Genomic DNA, 27,256 nt, shown 5'->3' with positions numbered 1-27,256 from the left:
TATTTTCATGATCTAATGTCTAATATTCTAAACCTTATTTTAAAGGAGTAAGGTATAATTTTGTTTCTACAAAATAGTAAAGTGTCATGTAAATAGACGACATTTGTTTGTCATTGAGAGTGTGATGGCAGTCGTTCAAATATCCTATCCACACGACATATGAATCCCTTAAAAATCGTAATTCTTAACTTCGATTAGTATGTTATAATTAATTTTAATTTTAATTAGTAAAAAATGAATAACAGCTTCATAAGTTAATTTCACGTAATTTACATGATCATGATATTGTCTATTTAAACTTGAGCATGGTATGACATTTAAACTTGCTAGGGATGTCCGTCGTTGTTCGTCGTCGATATACGTAGGACATATTCATCTCTTCTATTATGTTGTAATAAAGATAGTGTTTATTTACACCGTATGTTTTCATTTACGACCTACATTTATTAGAAAGAAAATCTCGATTTTACTTCATGCCCGTTTCTTCTGATCTTCGGGCTTAGTGGTTAAATATTATACGTGTATCTTAAAATATCGATATACCTACAAAAGTCAAAATCAGCTACTCTCATCTCTAAGCCAAATAAATATTCCGTCGCTGTCAAATCAATTTTCGTTCGTCTTTGTCGAAGAAAATAAATCGGTGAATCAACTTCGTGGATTATTTTAAAGTGCTATTTAAACATGACTTCTACGATGCCAAACGACGGTGATAGAAACGAGGAGCGTCGACGCCGGGTAAGACCTAAAATTATGGTGAAACACCTACTCGGAGGAGAGTATGGCAATAAAATTGTTTTGCCTTGCGCGAGTGAATCATTACAAATACTTTATTGCGCCTATCATAAATATCGGTATACACTACGGAACCAGTTCAACAAGTTTTAATATTTTGTTTATTGGAATATCAGTATATATATCATGAATGTTCTGGAGATTTCTCAGTTTCGGGCGCTTAGGTTTTACGTGAGTTCAATGTGCTTAGGATAATTGATTTCCACTTGACCTGGATATTTTAAATTCTAGGCTGTGGTTTACTGAAAATGGTTGTGTTTTTATAAATTCCAACTGACTAATTTATAGTCCCAAGATACAGGCTCAGCCTAGTTTGGGTCTTACCGGACACCCTTTTGTGCATGCCACTTTCTAATTATTCTCAATAAATTTATTCTTATTCTTAATTGCCACTAAACACACTATAACATGCAGAGTTGCTAAATATAATACATGATACAGAAAAAGGTAGGGCAAATCGCCTAGCCGTGGTATGGGCATGAAAGTTATGTGATGAGAAAGGTATTAAGAATAAATGTGGAGGGAGGTACGTTTATTTAAGCCTTTATTTTTCCTTAAATAGTTTTACATAATAAAAGTTTTCTAATATTATTATGGCGGTCAGCAAAAAGTATGAAGTCATGCCAGCTACATATTATAATTGTTTTGAAGCCGCACTCAAGAATGCAAGCAAGCACAATACGCGACACGCGCGAGGAAATTACTGTCAACGCAACACGCGTCGAGACATGCCGCAGCAATTCATTTTCAAGTTCGCGGAGCCGTGATTGAAGCTATAACGTTGTGGAAGTGAAATAATCGTATCGTAATCTTAGGCAATAATCGTATCCTGTTCAGGACAGCTCCTGCGAAGGACCTGGTCGTCAACCATACCGGTTGACTAAGGAGGGAGTACTATGGCGGTCAGCAAAATATTATCGGCGCGTGTCGATAACTTAGTATAGGTTAGAGCACATGCTGATTGGATTAAGATAATGTCTGTACCGCCGTAGATTAGAGATGTATAAAACACTTGATTATGATTTAATAAATCAGTCTAAGTCTACCCGTCAACGGTACCTTATACTCACCCAACTACGTTCCTCTAAAATTGTTGCTTTTCATTTTTACTATTTTAAGGACGGGTCCCAAGTGGATGGGACAAGGGCAAGCGAATGATGATGCAGAGTTGCTAAATATTTAAGCAGTCCCTAATAGCTTGATAATAAAATATTTGTTACCTTTTGAAGACTCCAGTGAAAAGGTTTTGTGTAACCTGTGCGAAGCCGGGGTGGGTCGCTAGTTTTTCAATAAGTAAAATTAAGGTTTTCGCAGGCTTGGTTTCCGCAACTCGACGTCATATTACGGCGCCTATTTTGTGTGAATAAAAATAATAAATAAATAAATAAACTTTGTACAGTTAGCAGCAATCGTTGATAAGCAGGCGAGGTATTTAAAACGATCTTAATGCGACTTTATTGTTAAGAAAATAAGAGCATGTCAAGGTAATTTTTACCACATCGCCTGCTTAGCAATTTCTGCCGCTGACTGTATCAAGGGAACATGTCTGTACTTTCAGAGGCATTTTTTACAATCCCTCTCCCCTACATGAGCACTTGTGTCCTCTAACAGTGTTGGCCGAACGTTAATTGCAATTAACCATTAACCAGTACAAATTGAACCGTAAACCATAACGGACGGTTACAGTTTACGGTTCAATTTGTACTGATTAATGGTTAATTGCAATTAACGTTAACCAACACTGTCCCCTAACATGAGCACTTATACACATACAGTATAAAATCAAATTAACGGTTTTGCTTATGCACAAGAAAACTGTGGGTGCCTTTTCACCTCATCTCTGTCTCAGTGGAAAAGCAGCCTATGGTGGATATTTGAATGTAGATGAGTAGCTGGCAAGCTTTGTTACGTTTTCAATTAATCAATCAATCAATATGTTTATTTCAGGCAAAAAACCCATAGATAAAAATTACAAATTAAACTTAATAATACATATAATAAATTGAAATTACATTACATTACAATTAGATTAGAAATCAAATTAAAATTACAATTACAATTACTTTTAATGTTTTTTTTTATGCTTAGATATGTAATTTGTTATGTATGTTATTAAAATCTAAAGTATAAGAGCATTACAATTAAAATTACAATTAACTATTTACATTAAATTATACACTGTGCCCATATGTAGGTCATTCCAGTGCCCCCAAAGTGTACCAGCTGGATTTCCAGGGATGAGCTTTTTGCATTTTAGACCTGTTCAGAACTAAGTTAAAGTAGATTTTACTAATTTGTAACAGGTGTTGCTGGGCCCACTACCAGCTGGTTTCCTGCGGGCTGACGGAGAGACTGCTGCAGACAATGCCATGGATGCAGACTATCAAGCCGCATTGGCATTACAGCAACAACTATGTGGGGCTCAGGTTAGTGATGCATTTTAATATGTTTGATACGTTTAAGACCTATAAGAAAACTTAATAGTTGGCTTCTCGAGCACACATTTTATAGTTTTGGAAGAGTTCCTAAATGTTAAATTAATGAATAGTTAATCACATTTATTTTTACTTTTATTATTAACTAAATTTATTAAATTGTAAATTATTTTATATACACAATTGACATGTAATATTATAAAACGAATATAATATAATAAATATATTATGAATATATGAATATAATGGTGCAATATTCAAATAGATAATTTAAAGCAACAGTGGCTTGCAATGTGACAAGAAAATCCCTTGCATGGAAGTATGTACAATCATGATTTTATCACAATCATGAAAAGTCATCTCCGGAGTAGATTTCACCAGTGTTATTTATTTTAATATGATAGATAGATAAACCATTCATTCGTTTGCCACAATACACTCATATTAAAACAGAAGAAACACAGGAGATACAAAAAAGCAACATTACGATAAAAAACAAAACTTAAAAAAATAAACCGTAAGGGTTCTGGCTCAGTTATACACTCCGCTCTTTCGAGCGAAGCAATATGCACGACTACCAATCATTATAAACTTTTTACAATAAATAAATAAATCAATACTTATATGTACCTATTGAAATAGTACCCAAATAAGTACATAATTGATTATAATAAAATAAAATAAAAATTATAATAAAATAATAAGTAATTAATATAATAAAATAAGTATAAAATAATATATATGCGTTATTGATATAAATGCGTTAATTCTAATTTATGTACATAGTTATAGTTTAGTTTTAAGAAATACTTGCTGTGCCCTAACAGGGTTCATGTGTGAACGTACCCTAATGTAACATCTGTTTTGTACCACATGATAATAAGCAATAAATGAATTATGAATTACAAGTATCTATTGTAGTAGTAGTGTTATATTCATATTCATATATTCATATATTCATATTCATGTTATCGATGACTAATATATTTAGACAATACTCATACACTTCTTGATTTAAGTTGATTTAGGAATCATCATAACCACAATCTTGTGGGTAATTGCTGTTGGACAGACTGGCAGCGGGTTACCACGTGATTGGAGAGATCTTCAAATAAAAGCTGGGCGACTGTATTGATTGAGTTTTATTTTACTATCACTTACAGGCCTTTCTAGACATTAATAATTATTGTTAATATAGTGTAAAAAGTGTAAAACGAATTAAAGTAAAAATAAAATGGGACGGCACAAGTAAAAGGCAGGCGATCGGCATCAAGCCATAGACAAGAAGAGGAACGAATATGACATTTAGTGTTGTCATGTACATATCCGATGTAGAGAATAGACAATTAAAGTTTATTTTTAACACTCCTCCTTATTCTCTACCTAGGATAGAGTTCACATTACAAAATAGGCATTAGCAGATTACAATATTATCATGCATGACTATCTTTATATAAGTACATAGAGCAAAAACAAATTGAGTAAACTAATAGCATAACCCTATTCATTATACATTTTCAAGACACAACTCAGATATACATTTTTGATGTTTTATAGTACTTAAGGGCTTTGTTAACACGTCTGCTACCATTTTCTCAGTTGGTAGGTATTTTACATTTATTAAACCTTGTTGAATAAGGTCTTTAACAAAATGGTAGCGCAAGTCTATGTGTTTTGTCCTTTTGTGTGAGTATTCCTTTACGAGTAACAATTTCTGTGCGCTTTGGTTATCATTATATACAACCGCATTTATAGTTTTGTCAATAATTTCAGACATGAAGTTTCGAACAAAACATATATCTTTGCATACATCACCAATTGCTAGGTACTCCGATTCGGTACTCGATAAGGCTATGCAACGTTGTTTTCTAGCTTCCCAGTTAACAACATTGCCACCCATTTTAATGACAAAACCTGTGTAGGACTTACGATCATATAGATTGTTGGCCCAGTCTGCGTCTGTATAGGCACATATATTTAAATTACTTCCTTTATAAAAGTAAAGTCCATAATTTATTGTGCCCGCTAAGTATCTCAATACACGTTTAGCAGCACGCCAATGATCCATATCAAAGCAAGTACTGTATTGGCTAAGTTGGCTACAAGCATATGATATGTCTGGACGGGTACAGACTGACAAGTACATTAAAGACCCTAATAGCTGTCTATATTTATATACATTTTCATCTAAACACTTGTCCGACTTATCAAGCTTACAATTTACAACCATGGGTGTGGAAACTGGTTTACACTCAGTCATATTAAACTTAGCCAATAAGCGTTTTACATAGTCTGATTGATCTAAAATTAAAGAATCTTTTTGTTTAGTAACGTTCATGCCTAAACAATTTTTAAGTTGGCCTAAATGTCGAATCTCAAAATGTTTTTCTAATAGAGACAAAACGCCATCTAGCCGTATATGCTTTTCTTTAACAAACATATCTTATTTTCAGTACTAAAGCCTTTAGGCTGCTCCATGAAAATAGTTTCATCCAGTTCACTATTTAAAAAAGCTGTTGTAACGTCTATATGATTACATTGCAAATCAAGCTCTGTAGCTAGAGAAAAGAGAATTCTCAAGGTTGAGTGTCTAACAACAGGTGAGAAAGTATCTGAGTAATCTATTCCCTGTTTTTGGGTAAAACCACGGGCAACCAATCTTGCTTTATACTTGTTAAATTTACCAGCGGCATCATATTTACGTTTAAAGACCCATTTACGTTTAATGACGTTAGCTTGCTTTGGACGGTCAACTAATTCCCATACACCGTTTCTAAGAAGAGCATCATACTCACATTTTATTGCCTTGCACCATTCTTCTTTGTCGGGTGAACTCATGGCTTCTTCATAGGAAATAGGATCGTCTAATGAACTGGAACTAGCCTCTGCTAGCATCGTGGATAAGTCGTAGTCGTCCAATTTCTGCGGCATTTTACCTCTTGTACTACGTACGGGGCGTTGAGGGTAAGATGCATCATCAGCTGATGATGTAATCAGCCCTCGTCCTTGACTTGCACCCTCCGGCTCCGGCAGAGTTGGATTTACATCACCTTCATCAGAGGAGCGGTCTTCGCCAGTACAGTACTGGTCAGACAGCGGAGACCATGGAGGTGGCGTTATTTCCGCATCTGAAACATCAGAAGAGCTAGCATTAGAATTATTATTGGAGTTATTACTAGACTTATTCCTAATATCACAGTTAATTTTATCACTTGGAATTTCATTATTGAAAATTTTATCATTAACTATTATTTCTTTATTTAAAATTCCATTAGTACAATTATTCTGATGAAAAGCTCCATTGTCTAAATAAATAAAATTATTATTATTGGCCTCGCCTGATTCAGCCTGCTTGGTTTTTCCATAAAACTCGGTTTCAATAAAGGAAACACTCCTTGAATAAATGACAACGCGAGGGTCAGATGGATCACTCAGCCTATAGCCCTTACAAGTCTCACCATAACCTACAAAAATGTATGGCTTAGCCTTGGCATCTAGCTTACGACGTTTTTGTTTAGGAATGTGAGAATAAGCCACGCAGCCAAACACGCGCAAATGGCTAAGATCTATTGGTGATCCAGTCCATACACACTCAGGAATTTTGTTCAATAGCGCACTAGTAGGGCTCCTATTTTTTAGATATATTGCCGTCATGACAGCTTCCCCCCAGTAGCGATTCGACAAACCCGATTCCTGCAGCATAGCACGTGCTTTCTCAAATAAAGTCCTGTTAATTCTCTCAGAGACGCCATTCTGATTTGGACTGTAAGGCACTGTTGTCTGATGTATAATACCTTCCTTCTCAAGGAAACTGGTAAGATCATTATTACAGTATTCTCTACCATTATCCGAACGAAGGACTTTAATATGCAAACCCGTTTGCTTCTCAACCATATTTTTGAAGTTAATAAAATGGGAACTCACCTCATTTTTAGATTTCATCAAGTAGCCAAAGGTCTTCCTACTGTAGTCGTCAGTAAATGTCAACAAGTAACGGGCGCCGCCCCATGTGCTGTCTTGCATTGGGCCAGCGACATCGGAATGGATCAGCTCCAGCGGTGATGCAGCACGTCTTGCACTTGCCACAGGATAAGATGCATCATGCATCTTGCCTGCCAGACAAGGAACGCAGCTGCGTAGGCACTCTTCTTTGCCCTGAAATACGACACCAGAACACTGATCACCATCACCGAGCATGCGCATACCTGCAATTCCAAGATGGCCCATTCTCTTATGAAAGAGATCCAAGGGCAAGTGTCCAGCTTTTAAGGCACTCACTGTCCCCTGCCTAGTATGAAGGGGCTTGGAGTCTGCCAGGGGTAGGAACCTATCTTGCTGAACTTTTAACCTATATAGACCATTAAGCCTTTTGGCTGAGAAAATTAGGTTGCCTGTAGTTTTACCATCTGAGTACACATTACAATCATCTTTGGAAAAAACAACAACATAACCTTTTTGAGTCAATTGAGCAACTGACATTAGATTATTTGAAAGACTGGGAATTATAATTACATTTTGCAAAGTGACATTTGAAGAGATGGGAACCTTACCAATAGAATCACTATGGATTTGTTGGCCGTTGGCCACTGAAATGTTGCAAGACTGTTTCTTTATGTCCAACGCGAGGTTCTCATCATTCACCATGTGACACGAAGCACCACTGTCCACGATGAAGTCAGGAGCCGCAGTCGCGGAGAACGCAGTGGCAAGCAGTGTTGGCCGTAATTGTTAATTTTAATTAACCATTGATCAATTTTATTAACCATTAGTTCCGCCATTAACCAATTGCATTAAAGTTAATTCGGATTAAAGTTAATTCGGATTAAATTTTTGAGACGTTAATGGCCATTGAAGTTAATTCGGATTAACTTTAATTCGGATTAACTTCAATGGGCATGAAAGTCAAATAATTAATCCGAATTACTCTCAATTTGGATTAACGTCTAATAAAATTACATTCGTGATATTTTAAAATGAGAGAGCAAAATGACCCTGACTGAACCCTGGCAGTAGTAGCAGTACCTACCTACTACCTAGTAGAATTCTGGTTTGGTGCAACACAGACATACGCGGTTTTGGTCATTTAAATCGTCTTGATGAGCACTTCGGAGAGCCGTACCCATGATAGAGCTGATGCTGAACCCTGGCAGTACCTAATGGATCTAAGGTTTGGTGCAACATAGGCACAGGCTGTTTTAGTCATCCGACTCGTCTTGATGAGCACTTCGGAGAGCCATACCCATGATAGAGCTGATGCTGAACCCTGGCAGTACCTAATGGATCTAAGGTTTGGTGCAACATAGGCACACGCTGTTTTAGTCATCCGACTCGTCTTGATGAGCACTTATGAGAGCAGTACCCATAATGGAGCTGATGCTGAACCCTGGCAGTACCTAGCGGAACTAAGGTTTGGTGCAACGTAGGCACACGCTGTTTTAGTCATCCGACTCGTCTTGATGAGCACTTAGGAGAGCAGTACCCATGATAGAGCTGATGCTGAACCCTGGCAGTACCTAGTGGATCTAAGGTTTGGTGCATCATAGGGACACGCTGTTTTAGTCACCCGACTCGTCTTGATAAGCACTTAGGAGAGCGGTACCCATGATAGAGCTGATGCTGAACCCTGGCAGTACCTAGTGGATCTAAGGTTTGGTGCAATATAGGCACACGCTGTTTTAGTCACCCGACTCGTCTTGATGAGCACTTAGGAGAGCGGTACCCATGATAGAGCTGATGCTGAACCCTGGCAGTACCTAGTGGATCTAGGGTTTGGTGCAACATAGGCACACGCTGTTTTAGTCACCCGACTCGTCTTGATGAGCACTTAGGAGAGCAGTACCCATAATGGAGCTGATGCTGAACCCTGGCAGTACATAGTGGAACTAAGGTTTGGTGCAACATAGGCACGCGCTGTTTTGGTCATCCGACTCGTCTTGATGAGCACTTAGGAGAGCAGTACCCATGATAGAGCTGATGCTGAACCCTGGCAATACCTAGTGGATCTAAGGTTTGGTGCAACATAGGCACGCGCTGTTTAGGTCATCCGACTCGTCTTGATGAGCACTTAGAAGAGCAGTACCCATGATAGAGCTGATGCTGAACCCTGGCAGTACCTAGTGGGTCTAAGGTTTGGTGCAACATAGGCACACGCTGTTTTAGTCATCCGACTCGTCTTGATGAGCACTTAGGAGAGCAATACCCATGATAGAGCTGATGCTGAACCCTGGCAGTACCTAATGGATCTAAGGTTTGGTGCAACATAGGCACACGCTGTTTTAGTCATCCGACTCGTCTTGATGAGCACTTAGGAGAGCAGTACCCATGATAGAGCTGATGCTGAACCCTGGCAGTACCTAATGGATCTAAGGTTTGGTGCGACATAGGCACACGCTGTTTTAGTCATCCGACTCGTCTTGATGAGCACTTATGAGAGCAGTACCCATAATGGAGCTGATGCTGAACCCTGGCAGTACCTAGCGGAACTAAGGTTTGGTGCAACGTAGGCACACGCTGTTTTAGTCATCCGACTCGTCTTGATGAGCACTTAGGAGAGCAGTACCCATGATAGAGCTGATGCTGAACCCTGGCAGTACCTAGTGGATCTAAGGTTTGGTGCATCATAGGGACACGCTGTTTTAGTCACCCGACTCGTCTTGATAAGCACTTAGGAGAGCGGTACCCATGATAGAGCTGATGCTGAACCCTGGCAGTACCTAGTGGATCTAGGGTTTGGTGCAACATAGGCACACGCTGTTTTAGTCACCCGACTCGTCTTGATGAGCACTTAGGAGAGCAGTACCCATAATGGAGCTGATGCTGAACCCTGGCAGTACATAGTGGAACTAAGGTTTGGTGCAACATAGGCACGCGCTGTTTTGGTCATCCGACTCGTCTTGATGAGCACTTAGGAGAGCTGTACCCATGATAGAGCTGATGCTGAACCCTGGCAATACCTAGTGGATCTAAGGTAGGTGGTAAGGCTCTATCATGGGTACCGCTCTCCTAAGTGCTCATCAAGACGAGTCGGGTGACTAAAACAGCGTGTGCCTATGTTGCACCAAACCTTAGATCCACTAGGTACTGCCAGGGTTCAGCATCAGCTCTATCATGGGTACTGCTCTCCTAAGTGCTCATCAAGACGAGTCGGATGACTAAAACAGCGTGTGCCTATGTTGCACCAAACCTTAGATCCACTAGGTAGTGCCAGGGTTCAGCATCAGCTCCATTATGGGTACTGCTCTCCTAAGTGCTCATCAAGACGAGTCGGGTGACTAAAACAGCGTGTGCCTATGTTGCACCAAACCCTAGATCCACTAGGTACTGCCAGGGTTCAGCATCAGCTCTATCATGGGTACCGTTCTCCTAAGTGCTTATCAAGACGAGTCGGGTGACTAAAACAGCGTGTCCCTATGATGCACCAAACCTTAGATCCACTAGGTACTGCCAGGGTTCAGCATCAGCTCTATCATGGGTACTGCTCTCCTAAGTGCTCATCAAGACGAGTCGGATGACTAAAACAGCGTGTGCCTACGTTGCACCAAACCTTAGTTCCGCTAGGTACTGCCAGGGTTCAGCATCAGCTCCATTATGGGTACTGCTCTCATAAGTGCTCATCAAGACGAGTCGGATGACTAAAACAGCGTGTGCCTATGTCGCACCAAACCTTAGATCCATTAGGTACTGCCAGGGTTCAGCATCAGCTCTATCATGGGTACTGCTCTCCTAAGTGCTCATCAAGACGAGTCGGATGACTAAAACAGCGTGTGCCTATGTTGCACCAAACCCTAGATCCACTAGGTACTGCCAGGGTTCAGCATCAGCTCTATCATGGTTACTGCTCTTCTAAGTGCTCCTAAAGACGAGTCGGATGACCAAAACAGCGCGTGCCTATGTTGCACCAAACCTTAGATCCACTAGGTACTGCCAGGGTTCAGCATCAGCTCTATCATGGGTACCGCTCTACTAAGTGCTCATCAAGACGAGTCAGATGACCAAAACAGCGCGTGCCTATGTTGCACCAAACCTTAGATCCACTAGGTACTGCCAGGGTTCAGCATCAGCTCTATCGTGGGTACCGCTCTCCTAAGTGCTCATCAAGACGAGTCAGATGACCAAAACAGCGCGTGCCTATGTTGCACCAAACCTTAGATCCACTAGGTACTGCCAGGGTGCAGCATCAGCTCTATCATGGGTACTGCTCTCCTAAGTGCTCATCAAGACGAGTCGGACGACCTAAACAGCGCGTGCCTATGTTGCACCAAACCTTAGATCCACTAGGTACTGCCAGGGTTCAGCATCAGCTCTATCATGGGTACCGCTCTACTAAGTGCTCATCAAGACGAGTCGGGTGACTAAAACAGCGTGTGCCTATGTTGCACCAAACCTTAGATCCACTAGGTACTGCCAGGGTTCAGCATCAGCTCTATCATGGGTACTGCTCTCCTAAGTGCTCATCAAGACGAGTCGGATGACTAAAACAGCGTGTGCCTATGTTGCACCAAACCTTAGACCCACTAGGTACTGCCAGGGTTCAGCATCAGCTCTATCATGGGTACTGCTCTTCTAAGTGCTCATCAAGACGAGTCGGATGACCTAAACAGCGCGTGCCTATGTTGCACCAAACCTTAGATCCACTAGGTACTGCCAGGGTGCAGCATCAGCTCTATCATGGGTACCGCTCTCCTAAGTGCTCATCAAGACGAGTCAGATGACCGAAACAGCGCGTGCCTATGTTGCACCAAACCTTAGATCCACTAGGTACTGCCAGGGTTCAGCATCAGCTCTATCATGGGTACCGCTCTCCTAAGTGCTCATCAAGACGAGTCGGGTGACTAAAACAGCGTGTGCCTATGTTGCACCAAACCTTAGATCCACTAGGTACTGCCAGGGTTCAGCATCAGCTCTATCATGGGTACTGCTCTCCTAAGTGCTCATCAAGACGAGTCGGATGACTAAAACAGCGTGTGCCTATGTTGCACCAAACCTTAGATCCACTAGGTAGTGCCAGGGTTCAGCATCAGCTCTATCATGGGTACTGCTCTCCTAAGTGCTCATCAAGACGAGTCGGGTGACTAAAACAGCGTGTGCCTATGTTGCACCAAACCTTAGATCCACTAGGTACTGCCAGGGTTCAGCATCAGCTCTATCATGGGTACCGCTCTCCTAAGTGCTCATCAAGACGAGTCGGGTGACTAAAACAGCGTGTGCCTATGTTGCACCAAACCTTAGATCCACTAGGTACTGCCAGGGTTCAGCATCAGCTCCATTATGGGTACTGCTCTCCTAAGTGCTCATCAAGACGAGTCGGGTGACTAAAACAGCGTGTGCCTATGTTGCACCAAACCTTAGATCCACTAGGTACTGCTAGGGTTCAGCATCAGCTCTATCATGGGTACCGCTCTCCTAAGTGCTCATCAAGACGAGTCGGGTGACTAAAACAGCGTGTGCCTATGTTGCACCAAACCTTAGATCCACTAGGTAGTGCCAGGGTTCAGCATCAGCTCTATCATGGGTACTGCTCTCCTAAGTGCTCATCAAGACGAGTCGGATGACTAAAACAGCGTGTGCCTATGTTGCACCAAACCTTAGTTCCGCTAGGTACTGCCAGGGTTCAGCATCACCTCCATTATGGGTACTGCTCTCCTAAGTGCTCATCAAGACGAGTCGGGTGACTAAAACAGCGTGTGCCTATGTTGCACCAAACCTTAGATCCATTAGGTACTGCCAGGGTTCAGCATCAGCTCTATCATGGGTATGGCTCTCCGAAGTGCTCATCAAGACGAGTCGGATGACTAAAACAGCGTGTGCCTATGTTGCACCAAACCTTAGATCCATTAGGTACTGCCAGGGTTCAGCATCAGCTCTATCGTGGGTACGGCTCTCCGAAGTGCTCATCAAGACGATTTAAATGACCAAAACCGCGTATGTCTGTGTTGCACCAAACCAGAATTCTACTAGGTAGTAGGTAGGTACTGCTACTACTGCCAGGGTTCAGTCAGGGTCATTTTGCTGTCTCATTTTAAAATATCACGAATGTAATTTTATTAGACGTTGATGCAATTGAGAGTAATTCTAATAAATTTTTTGAAACTTTAATGGCCATTGAAGTTAATCCGAATTAAAGTTAATCCGAATTAACTTCAATGGCCATTAACGTCTCAAAAATTTAATCCGAATTAACTTTAATCCGAATTAACTTTAATCCGAATTAAATGGCTAATGGTTAATGGCCATTAACCTTTTTAATTGTTAATTTTTAATGGTTAATGGCATTAGCGTTCGGCCAACACTGGTGGCAAGCATGGTGTGCCCCTCAGCTTCCCGTCGACCAGCCTGCTCTCTTTTTCTTCTAAAACATCGCTTCGCCACATGTCCTCTTTTATTGCAAAATGTGCAAACTATATTCTTCTTTTTAAGGGTGTTTGCAGTATAAGCTGAAGAAGTTTCTTCAGTATTGCGCCGGTGGTCTTCTTGCAAAAGTCTCATTCGGACTGTGTCCGAGCTGAGATTATTGGTTAGGCATGCGGTTTCCAGGCTTGAGACAACTACGTCGTATTCTTGTGGCAGCCCTGACAAAAGGATCTCCGCCACCTCAGCGTCGTCCACCTTCTTACCAATGTCCTCCAGTTGTTGCACCAAGCACATGACGTTATCAATGTATTCTGACATAGAAGCAAAGTTTCTGTATTCGACCCGATGTAGTTGGCGCAGAAGTAGCACACGCCTGTATAGCCCTTTATCTTCATAGCAGTCAGCCAGCTTCACCCAAGCCTCTTTAGCCGTCTGGCAGTTTCTTACATGCTGATATAAAGCTGGCTGAAGCGACAAGCAAATACGCGCAAGCGCCTTCCCGTCGCGCTCCGCATCGGTGTCAGTGCCTTCGACACATTTCCAAAGCCCTTCCAAAGTTAACACCATCCTTACCGCAAACTTCCAAGAAATATACGTTTCTATACCAGTCAATCTCTCTATTGAGGTTATGTTAACGGTGCCGCCCGCACTGGCCGTTTTTGCCAGATTTTGAGCCATTCTTGCAATTAATTCGTACTCACAATTTCGTTTGCAGCTTCAAATGCGACTCTTCCAATATATTTGGGCCGTAAAACCTGTTGGACAGACTGGCAGCGGGTTACCACGTGATTGGAGAGATCTTCAAATAAAAGCTGGGCGACTGTATTGATTGAGTTTTATTTTACTATCACTTACAGGCCTTTCTAGACATTAATAATTATTGTTAATATAGTGTAAAAAGTGTAAAACGAATTAAAGTAAAAATAAAATGGGACGGCACAAGTAAAAGGCAGGCGATCGGCATCAAGCCATAGACAAGAAGAGGAACGAATATGACATTTAGTGTTGTCATGTACATATCCGATGTAGAGAATAGACAATTAAAGTTTATTTTTAACAATTGCACAACATGAGTAATGTGAATTCCCATTTTTTCTTATTTTGCTGTTTATTCATTTATGAATAATAAATAAATAATTTCTTTATTCAGATACGGTTACGGTTTATGATGCAAATTTTCGTGTTAATTCTTAATTTGTCTCTTGACTCCTCCTAACATTTCATCATTAATAAAAAATTAAAACAATAAAATGTTAACAACTTAACACACATTACACTGGTCATGGGAATTTCATGTTGGGAATAACATATATGATTCAAATAAAATCATTAAAGAAAAACCTCTAATATTTATACTCTTGTACAGTCGCCATCAGATATATCGGAGCGGCCAAGGTGCTCACAAATATCTGAACACACCTTTATTGTCAAGGCGTTAGAGTGCGTGTTCAGATATTTTGAGCACCTCGGGCGCTTTGATATATCTGATGGCGACTGTACATGATATTTATTGTATCAGTCAATGACATATTAGATTCAGTTCCACAATACAAAGATGAGTCATTCATGAGATTAGATAATGACTATACACTAAACTACTAAAGTACTGACTCACATGCTTCATCTTGTATTTGATTTGATTTGTGCTCCACATGTTTCCCAAAGTAATTTTAGTCTGTCAAAGAAAACTTGTACATGCACTGTCTAACATTTGAAGGCTAAAATATTTTTTTAGGTCCCCGCTGCAGGCCCGCCACTGACAGCGAGGCTGAGTATCACCATAGCTCAGGCAAAGTTGGTTAAAAACTATGGTAAGAATGTGTTGTTATCATTATTAACTAAGGAATTTCGCAATATCAAATCTTCCACTTTAGAATAGTAGATTAATAACTTTTAAAACGATTAAGGAACTATTTTGGCGAGTAGTCAAAGAGTAGGTATGATTAAACTGATCACCTTGTCATTACCTAAATTACCTTACGTAATAGGGATTTGCCAATTTTTTAGAACTGTTTTCATTTTATAGATAGGTACGTAATTATTGCAAAAAAATAATTAATAAAAAAAAATCGACGTTAATTAGTTCAGAATTTAAATTTCGCGCAAAAACGCTCTAAGCTGTCACGTGATCTGGATGACGTAACGATGCGATAAACAAACGACTGTCGGTGCCAGAGGCAGGGCTCGGAACCGGTATTTTTTTAAAACCCCGAAATAGCCCAATATTTTGAATTTTTTTATGCTCATTACGTAGGACTGAATCATGTATTTAGGAAACAATTTTGCATTATTAAAACGTCCCATTAGAAATGAAATTATAAACAAAAGAACGAAAAAGAACGTAATAATACCGGTATTTTTGTATGGAGCAAATACCGGTTTCCGACCCCTGGCCAGAGGACCACCAGGTTTTTATTTTTATTTTATTTTTTTATTTATTTAGGTTTGACAACTTGTGTGTGCTTGTTTCTCACGCCGTGACGTCATGCGCGCTCCGATTTGCGTTTGCAGTCACGTGATGCTGGGCATTATTTTAAATATTTTTAATTAATTTACTACGCATATGATTGAAAATATGATTTTCAGCATTCTAATATTCCCTACTATGGTAAAAACATAACATTTTATATATTCGCGATTCATGTCAACATCCCTATTACTAGCATTACAGTATTTACAGTAAAGTCATTTTGCTGATAAATTTCTATTCTACAGTCTACCTACTAATAAGAATTAATGATTACAAATCGATTTAACGTTTCATAAAGAGTACCTTTTTATCCTATTTTTCTGGTGTCACAGAGATCCGAATTCGTGCGTTTAAATTTGTTGCCACTATATTTGGCATTTGCGTGTCTTAAACCTTTGTGTGTGTTGGATATTTTACAGGTTTGACCCGTATGGACCCGTACGTGCGTCTCCGCGTGGGGCACTGCATCTATGAGACCCACACGGACCCCAGTGGCGGCAAGACTCCTCGCTGGAATAAGGTCATACACTGGTAAGTAATAAAATGTGTATCGTATGTATATATCATAAAATCGTCATCATCAGGCCCCGTAAGGCCAAAACCGATCTTCGCTGTGGGCCGATGATCGACTTGCAAGAGGTACATCCATTTTACCCATTTTCCCCAAATATTTAGTGCTTTTTTAGGGTTCCGTACCTCAAAAGGAAAAAACGGAACTCTTATAGGATCACTCGTGCGTCTGTCTGTCCGTTTGTCACAGCCTATTTTCTCCGAAACTACTGGACCAATTAAGTTAAAAATGGACAAAAATGGACATGTAACGTAAACAAATTAATTTTAAACACGGGGGCCACTTTTGGGGGGTAAATGAGAAAATTAAAAAATAAAGTTTGTCGTGTTACAGTATATCAAATGAAAGAGCTCGTTGTGAGAATCTCAATTTTTTTTTTATAATTTTAAAATAAATTGTTTAGAAGTGACCAGTCCCCCCCCCCCCCATTTATCTCCGAAACTACTGGGTCAAAACTTTGAAAAAAAATACACAAAATATATCTTTACCTATAGATCACCGGAAAACCTATTAGAAATGTGCAGTCAAGCGTGAGTCGGACTTAATTACTTAATTTTTGATCCGACCCCTACGGGTTTTTTAGTCATTTCACATAAAAGATACATTGTTTAAATTGTGTAATGTACGGAACCCTTGGAACGCGAGTCCGACTCGCACTTGGCCGGGTTTTTTTAAAGTCTGTATTTATTTGGGAGGTTTTGTAGAAGACTATCAGCTCCATTATACTTGTACATCACACAGCAGTGCGAATGACATGATTGTTTCAGCTTGCTGCCCCCCGGTGTGAACTCGGTGTACCTGGAAATCTTTGACGAGTGCTCTTTTACCATGGACGAGCTGATCGCCTGGACTCACATTACTATTCCTCAGGCGGTGCTTAATGTAAGTCAAAAATAATTCATGGGGAATGGCTGCGAAAGCTACTTCTAGATAAAAGAGAGAGGAAGAGAGAGATCATTGTAACGTCCGGACTCCGTCGTGATTGAAGCTAGCGGTAGTCGTGCGTGGTACTATTTATTGTGTAATCATCACAATCATTGTCAGTGCTTAGCTCAAAGTTCAGTTTGATCTAGCTAGAAGGAAGCATAAATAATATTTTTGGTAAAAATTTCATGTCTGGTAGGCACAAGCTTTTATCGCTGACTGTACTTTCCTTTCCACATGTAGCTAATACTGGTTGAGACAATTCTAACAACCCCAAAACACAATTAGTTTGCGTTGTTTTATCGTCTCGTTTATTTTCGTCTGAGTGTCGGGGCCAGTCAATATTGAGTAATTTTCACAAAAATAAAGTAGGTAATACTACGTACATCGTTTGTCATTTGGCTTTGTTAGAATTTCTCGGCAAGTATGTGTGTGTTGAAAGAAAAGGACCGCCGGAGATAGCTTTTATTGAAAATGAATAGAACATTTTAATATAGTTTGGCATTATTAATGTATATCAGGGATGTTGCGGATGTCGAGATTAGGCACATAAAAAACGTCAAATGTTACACTTTAGTAATTTTTATTAAAAAAAAAACGAAACTTTTAGTCTGTGAACAAGAATTTAGGTGCCCCACAATCGCATTACTATACTAAAGTCCAAATAAATCAAACTTTTCACTTCTTGTCGCTGTCCGTCATAGGCTAAAGTGCTCGATCGACGAATCAGAAAAACGAAACGAGATTTCTATTGGCTAATGACGAAATTACGTAGCACTTACGCCGCCGCTAAGACGTTCCTGTATCTACCTGTTTCACATCCGCATCCGCATTAATAATATAATATAATATTAAATAATATTATAGGGACATTCTTACACAAATTGGCTAAGTCCCACGGTAAGCTCAAGAAGGCTTGTGTTGTGGGTACTCAGACAGCGATAAATATAATACCTATACAAATACTTAAATACATAGAAAACATCCATGACTCAGGAACAAATATCTGTGTTCATCACACAAATAAATGCCCTTACCGGGATTCGAACCCAGGACCATCGGCTTCACAGGCAGGGTCACTATCCACTAGGCCAGACCGGTCGTCAATTATTAAGCTCCGCATCGATTTTATGCGGATGCGGATGTTGAAAATAATGCGGTAGTTCCGCGGTTGCGGATGCGGATGCGAATATTCGCAACATCCCTGATGTATGTGTATATGTTGTTTGACAGGGCGAGACGCATGAGGACTGGTACCCGCTGAACGGGAAGCAGGGCGATGGTGTTGAAGGCATGATCAACCTCGTCCTCAGTTATTCTGTAAGTTATTTTTTTTTTCTGTATTCCCTGATCAATATGACCTCGGTCTCTTTAAAGCAAGAGTGAATAGGTACTGAACCGGTGAGCTCCATCTTAGGTCCTGTCTTCACTTTTCATCAGGTGTGTCTAGGGCCAATCGCCAATCAGTTTATAATAATAAAAAAATAAAATAAAAACAATGTTTATACACCAGTTTTGTAGCAGAAGTTAGTGAAACTGTCAATAGAAGAGACCTAGAAATAATCTTAATTTCAAGATTATTTCATATTTCTGCAAAGCAAGAATAATAAGCATAAAATTCATTAATAATTCTTTGTTTATATTTGCCGTTGTTCTGTCCCGTCAGCCGGGCGACAATATTAGCAGATGCACCATTTATGAAAAGCCCCTACATATTAGTGAAAGAACATGGGTCAAAATCATAAAAATAATTAATCCAAATAAAATAAAAAAAACATTTATCCATATTTAAATACATTTTATCGCATTTTTATAAATCTTCATTTTTAGTTTTAAAGTGTGTCGATAGATGGCAGTGAGTTTACTGTGAAATGACAGTACCGCTCTATAATATTATATCCTCTTTGGTTTCAATCTTAATTTTTTCGCTTAGGCAAATTAAAGTGACTGTTTTTTTTTTCAGGTGGGACCAGCGGCCGTGGCAACCTTCCCCCCAGTCCTGGTAGTGCCCAGCACGGGCATGGGCTACGCCGCCATGCCGGTGTACCCGCAGCAGCACCCCGTGCCCGCGCAGCCCCCGCAGCAGAGGCCCCATCCGCCCCCACCGCCCCCTATCACACCTGAACAGATACAACAGGTACGCTTACAAGCTTTTATTTAACTTGCAATGTATGTAACCAAAGATAGACATAACTCCGTAATAGATGGATACAGTCTAAGGAAAAAACGTGCCTCGAAAATCACGAAAATTTGATTCTCGATCAGATGGCGCCACTACCTTTGGCCTACTCTTGTATAGAGGGCGTTGACGGTTTCGTTATTTAACAATTTTGGCGCATATCAGTGAAACGACATGGGTCAAAATCATAAAAATAATTAATGCGATTAAAAAATAGTTATTTGTTATACAAGGGTGCAAAGTTGTATTTTACCCGCGAGTGTAGAATTGAAGCACGAGTAAGCGAAAGGATTCTATAGGTGAACCACGAGCGAAGCGAGTGGTTCTAAAATAGAATCCTGAGCGTAGCGAGTGTTTCAACACACGAGAAGTAAAATACATTTGCGCCCGTGTATAACACAAAACTTTTCACCTCACTATAGCGAGGAAAATGCAACATCCACAGGCGTTAGATCATCTTCATCACTGGAATCACTCATTTCTTTACGATATTATAACAGAAAACTCTGGAAGTTGTGTATTTTTACGCGAGTCGGTGAGAAAAGTTTTTTAGTAAAAAAATTGTTGACAATGTTGACATTTTCTGACGTATGAAATGTCAACGATGCGTTTTGAAATTGCATCGACTCAACTTGTGCGTTCAGAATTATATTTAACATCATTATAAAAAAACAAACGTTTCTTATGGAATTTTAAGGTTTATGACTTAAAATCATTAAATAAAGCTAAATTTGGTATTTTTCATTAGATTCTCAAACCATTTATTTAATGATAATTAATATCGAACGAATCACTATCATAAACGATTTACGTTTTGTTATCTGTCAAACTACTTAAACACGCTCCATCCAAGGTCAAATTACTTTCCCCACTAGTGGATAAAACGCGTTTTTCCCCGCTTGTATTGAAGGATAAAAGACAACTTTCCGAGCTAGTGAGGGGAAAAAATCATTTATCCATATTTAAATACATTTTATCGTATTTTTATAAATCATCATTTTTAGTTTTAAAGTGTGTCGATAGATGGCAGTGAATTTACTGTGGTTACAAAATTTACTATGACAGTACCGCTCTATCCTATTATATCCTCTTTGATGTAATTATATATGTTTGTATTTGTACGGGTCAAATCTTGCAAGTTGAATAGCGATCCGGTGTCGTGAGTTCAAGTCTCATCCGAGCCAGGAAATTTTTCCACTTTTAAATTTATTCTAAGCTTAATAGCATGGTTCGCAGACAAAACTTGATACAAAATTAATATGTGGTATTTTCTATAAAAAGGGACCTTATTGTCGATGGCGCTTACGCCATTATAAACGATGCTCCGATATAAATACAATGCCGCGCGACGCTGTGCGGCGTAAGCGCCATCGACAATAAGGTCCCTTTTCATAGAAAATGCCCCATATGTAAATTAGATGAATTCAATGTTATGGTACCATCGAGGTAATCTAATGATGTGCCCATAGGAACTCTGTGATAAAACAACGCAACCTGATTGTGTGTGGGTTTGTTGGAATTGTCTCGATGAGTACTAGTTGCCTGTTGAAAAACCGGCCAAGTGCGAGTCGGACTAGGGCACGAAGGGTTCCGTACCATTACGCTCAAAAACGGCAAAAAAATCACGTTTGTTGTATGGGAGCCCCACTTAAATATTTATTTTATTCTGTTTTTAGTATTTGTTGTTATAGCGGCAACGGAAATACATCATCTGTGAAAACAACTGTCTAGCTATCACGGTTCATGAGATACAGCCTGGTGACAGACAGACAGCGGAGTCTTAATAGGGTCCCGTTTTTACCCTTTGGGTACGGAACCCTAAAAAAGTACAGTCAGCGATAAAAAGCACGTATCATGGAATGTTTTGCCAAAATTTTTTGCACTTAAACTATCGTGAGACATATTTCAAAATATTTATCAGTACGGTTTTTACTCACTATTATGTTTAGTCGCTTTTGGCGACATGTTTCGGATTCTTTGGGAATCCATCCTCAGGCACGAGTGTCCGCGGCGGATGATGATGTGGCTGAGGATGGATTCCCAAAGAATCCGAAACATGTCGCCAAAAGCGACTAAACATAATAGTGAGTAAAAACCGTACTGATAAATATTTTGATTTTTTTTTTGCAATTACAGATAGAAGAAATGTTCCCAAGCATGGACAAGGAGGTGATAAAGTCCGTGTTGGAAGTGAACCACGGTGACAAGGACGCCACCATCAACTCTCTCCTTCAGATGTCCGAATAGTGACGTCACACAACGGGACACTGGACGGTACTCGCCGATGTTACATTATATTTCAAATTAATTCTTAATGGTTCATTTTCTTAGCGTTGTTTTTTGCAAACAAAGGGAGCTTGGTGCAAGCATAAGTCTTTAAATCCTGGCAAGATTTAATATAGAGATAATAATAGATTTTTGAAGTAAAACTTCTTTAGGCGCGACTAGAGCATGGATGTTGCGGATGCGGATGTCGAGATTAGGTACATAAAAAACGTCAAATATTACACTGTAGTAATTTTTATTAAAAAAAAAAACGAAACTTAGTATTTGAACAAGAATATAGGTGCCTGGAAATCGCATTACTATACTAAGGTCCAAATAAAATAAACTTTTCACTTCTTTTCGCTGTCCGTCATAGGCAAGTGCTCGATCGACGAATCACAATAACGAAACGAGATTCCTATTGGCTAATGACGAAAATACCTAGCACTTACACCGCCGCTAAGATGTTCCTGTACCTACCTGTTCTACATCCGCATCCGCACTAAGCTCCGCATCGATTTTATGCGGATGTTGAAAATAATGCGGAAGTTCCGCGGTTGCGGATGTGGATGTGAATATTCGCAACATCCCTGGACTAGATGGTAACTCAGATTTTTTTCTGACGGAAGTAACGCTCAGTAGTGACACACGTCAAAGTGCCAACATAGCGATAAACGTCATCGTCAAAGAAGTTTTACTTCAATCGCGCTTCGAGCGCCATCTTGATAGTTAGCATCGTGATTAATTACTTTGTTTTTTGCTCATTAATATTGTTTAAAGTGTAATATCGATAGCTTATTATACAGTAAACTAATGTGGTAGTGTGCAGTGAATGGAGAATTAATTTTGAAGCGCGTTTAACCGTTTAAACGTTCTTGTAAAGTCTAGCTATCGATTTACATGAGCTAACAAATCACCGTACACTGTCTTGTACAACCGTACAATTTTTGTCGTTTTTAAACCTCTTAATACCTTGATACTGGCGAAATAGTCCCACTGGGCTGATGAAGCCATAATTTTAAAAGAAGAAGAAGAAGAAGCGCGTAAAGATTACACGCACACACTTTTTTTACACCAAACTCGGGTTAAAGCCATTGAAACGTTTTACATTTTTAATTTTTGAAATCTGTTAAATATGCTTTCAAACTTATATCGTCTAGTATACGTTCAGTGTCATATTCGAGTATTATACAATACTTACATAATATAAGCGCTTAGCATCCGCTTTTACATCTCTCTCTTTGAGTCTCATATTAAAGGTAAATTTTTGTTCGATAACAAAAGTACATAAGCAAGTAACATATGTGACGTTTTCAAGCAAAAGGTACCACATTTTCGCTTACCATAAGGACGAAAATTGATTGTATCTTACAAAAAAACCTGTGAGAGCGTCCTTATGGCAAGCGACAATGTGGTACCTTTTGCTTGAAAACGACACATATTCATTTCTACATAAACAAAAGTTTATCATGTATATGCGGCTTTAAGAGCATTACCTTAATCAGATTAAGAATTTAGATTTAAATGTGCCATTTTCAATCAAAAGGGTACTTATTGTCGGTTGTCAATAAGGCGCTATTTCCATACAGCTTCAATTTGAAATCAACATTATTTGACAAGCGACAATGTGGTACCTTTTGGTTGAACATGTTACAAATAAGCTGTATAAACTCATTACAAAAACGTTAATAATAATAGGGGAAAATTATAATCAAAAGCATAGACAAAAGAATACTGACTCGTCAAGTAGTACAAAATATAGCAGTAAAGACAGTGTAAGTAGATGGCGCTGTACGGTATCATTGGGATTGTCAAACGTTTGCGTTCGACAACATAGTTACTGCATTATTATTAAAACGCCATCTACATCAGCTGTCAAATTTGAGGCTATAAAGTTTTTCATTCGTTTACTCATCTTGGTATTATATTGTCTATGTTGAAAACGATAGAAAAGCCCCAAAAAGTTTAACATTTTTAGTCTACAATAGGTACCGCGTTTACAAGAATAGCAAAATTAGCAAATGGGGCATTTTCTATGAAAAGGGACTTTATTGTCGATGGCGCTTACGCCGCACAGCGCCGCGCGGCATTGTATTTATATCGGAGCATCGTTTATAATGGCGTAAGCGCCACCGACAATAAGGTCCCTTTTTATAGAAAATACCACAAATAGTTCAGATATAAAGACGCTTTTTAATCTTTTTATAGAAATAATCGGCCTTATTATTATAAATAATAGCTTCATTTTGCACTATTAGTAACATCAAATAAGAAATCAGTCTATTTAAATCAACATTATATACTAAGTTTTTAAATACTATAAATTGTCAAAGAAAACGTTGTTTAAACAATTATTTTCTTGTTTATGACATTAAAGTTTTTAATAATCCCAATCCCAAGGCAATGGATTATTTCACATTCCACATTTTTACTACTCTATTATATGGCTCCTATACACGATGGCCCAGCGCTGGACCAGCGAGATGGCCATGCGATGGTTGAGAGACTTGAGAGCACGCACTATGGAATGGGCCACGTTGATGCGTAGAGTTAAACAAAGTAAAGTCTGCAACGATTTTGATAGCATACGCAGTGCAAGTGTTATTTGTACGTCATAATTGCATAGAAGTTTGACGTTTAAAATAACACTTGCACTGCGTGTGTTATCAAAATTGTTGCACACTTTTCTTGGTCTGACTCTACGCACCATCGCTGGCCCACTACCTTTGATGTGCGGACGAAAAACCGACACCCTGGCCATCCCATCGCCATCCCGCCGCGCCATAATCCATCCGACACCACTACCCTCTCTACACGCTGGCCCATCTTAGTGGGCTAGTATGATGGCCCATCGTGTAGAGGAGCAATTAAATGTGCCATTCTCAACCAAAAGGGTACTTATTGTCGGTTGTCAATAAGGCGCTGTTTCCATATAGCTTCAATTTGAAATCAACCTTATTGACAAGCGACAATGTGGTACCTTTTGGTTGAAAACGTCACAAATAATACATAATGACGTCGTAAACGAGAAAATTGTTGATATATTTGCTAATTGATACCTATAACATTTTAATCATTTTAAGTTTTTTTACCTACTTATATTAATTTCGAGCATCGACAAAGCATTTTGCTCAATTTATTTTATTGGCAATAACACCAAATTCAACATTACAGTAGAATATTAAATGGTTATTTGTTTGGTATATTTAACAAATGTAAATATATACAACACTCTATAAGGCGGTCGGTCTAGAGATGGGCGGAATATTCCGTAATTATTCGGTATTCAGCAAGTTTTAAAGTGTTCGTATTCGGCCAAATTATTCGATTAAAGTGCCGAATATTCGGCAAATACTTTTTAATATGTTTTTCTTATTGCAACACTGTATCGCTTTTCGCTAATATTTTTGCATAATATTATTTGGCAGAAAACCCTAACCTCTAACCCATTTAGAAAATTCTGTCAAATGAATATTATGCGAAATTACTATTATGGCAAGTATATATTTATGCGAAAGTATTATTCGACTTAAAGGCCCTATTGGCAAAAGGAAAGTAGGAAAGCCATATAAACGATGGCTGGACGATATAAAAGAAACTGCAGGGAAAGACTGGCTAAACAAAGCGGAAGACAGGCAGAAATGGAGAGAATTGGAGGAGGCCTACACCCGAAGAGGGGTCCAAATTAAATAAATCGATAGTAAATAGAATACATAAACCTAACACTAACTATAAGAAACTTACTAACCAGTACGCTAAAACTTCTAATGTAAACAAACTGTAAATTGTAAATAAAAGGCTTTTTATTTATTTATTTATCATTCGACTAAAAGTTTTCTGCGATACGTGTTATGCGAAATGTTATTTCTGACAAATAATATTCTGCCAGATGAGGGTAACCCGTTTTGATTATTTGTACATTAATTTCCAGACAATTGCCAAGGAGCGATTCAACTTTAGCTGCTTAATATGTACAGTCAAGGGCATAAATATATATTATACATTCCCAAAAGTTTCAAAAATATGTGTACGCTCTTACACCTTAGACACACATATTTTTGAACCATTTGTCTGGATCGATATTTTTGCCTTCAACTGTACATAATTGAAGCGAATGGAATGGTTTATTAGTATGTTATGTTAAATATGAACCGAATAATTCGGTCGAATATTCGTATTCGGCAAACTTTATCTCTCTGTCCATCTCTAGTCTTTACATTGGATGCGGAACCAGTTAGGATGTTTCACTAGACACAGAATTGTAGATAACACTTTACGTACACGTTATGAAATAGACGACAGATAGAAGTGTTAAATAATTTTATAATTATTGTTGTATAGGTTTAGATCGCTGACGGAAGACATTATATAAAATATGGTAATGTGTATTAGACCTGTAAGCTATATTTGTGGTATTTTCTATTAAAATGGACCTTATTGTCGATGGCGCTTACGCCATTATTAACGATGCTCCGATATAAATACAATGCCGCGCGACGCTGTGCGGCGTAAGCGCCATCGACAATAAGGTCCCTTTTCATAGAAAATGCCCCATTTTAACTCTGTTATTTTGTGTTTTGTCCAGTAGCGCCTACTTTTAATTTAAACTTTATAAAAAAATCTTGCAAGAATTTTTTTCAGAAAAAAACACGCTCTATTTATGATACCCTACATAATGTTGATTATTTAGTGGTTGAACTGATTCATATGTCACGTTATTGTTTTCATGGCATATTAAAATAAAAATGTGGCTTTCCATCACAGAAGGGTCCTTATGCTTAATGGCAATAAGGGCCATTCCATCAGAAATTACAACAGCAATTGTGATAGAAAATTTCTTATTGTACATGAAGAATAAGGACCCCTCTCTGATGGAAAGCCACATATACCCATAACATAACCAAGGCTTGTCAGCTAAAGTGCCAAATTATTTGCCGTCGGTGCAATGCTTAAATGAATATTATTGTTGTATTTATTTGTAATTTTACAATGTATAAATAAATTATTAACTACTTATTTATTGGACTTTTATTTACCAGTTACCTTGTTAACCCATTTCCAAGCATAGTACCATTTATGCACCACATACTCGCCAACAGAATTTCAACTTTAGCATTACGTTTTAAGATTCAAATTAGATTGTACTTTCGAGGCTTGTCTTCAAATGAATCATCAAAGCTAATTGGAATGATTGGTGCGGCCTGGAGAAGGGTTAACCTTTTGGACGCCAATGACGGATATATCGGCACCGCAGGTCCTACGCCAAA

The 27,256-nt window shown here is 38.9% G+C and overlaps 2 protein-coding genes across 2 annotated transcripts in view; one reads left to right on the top strand and one right to left on the bottom strand.

The window, feature by feature from the left end:
- Positions 1–27,256, bottom strand: part of LOC134747320 (RNA-binding protein 28) — a 384,741-nt gene that overhangs the window by 292,103 nt on the left and 65,382 nt on the right. The window lies entirely within an intron of this gene.
- On the top strand, positions 556–27,005 carry LOC134747311 (toll-interacting protein-like). Its single transcript, XM_063681940.1, has 8 exons — positions 556–738; positions 3,099–3,221; positions 15,316–15,391; positions 16,470–16,581; positions 17,389–17,503; positions 18,779–18,865; positions 19,509–19,682; positions 21,861–27,005. The coding sequence occupies exons 1-8, from the start codon at positions 685–687 to the stop codon at positions 21,969–21,971; spliced, it is 852 nt and encodes a 283-aa protein (XP_063538010.1). The 5' UTR covers positions 556–684; the 3' UTR covers positions 21,972–27,005.

Source organism: Cydia strobilella, chromosome 14, assembly GCF_947568885.1.
Source record: "Cydia strobilella chromosome 14, ilCydStro3.1, whole genome shotgun sequence".
In the NCBI taxonomy this organism is placed as follows: domain Eukaryota; kingdom Metazoa; phylum Arthropoda; class Insecta; order Lepidoptera; family Tortricidae; genus Cydia; species Cydia strobilella.
The sequence above is the reverse complement of the archived record's forward strand: the minus strand, read 5'-3'. Positions and strand labels throughout refer to the sequence as shown.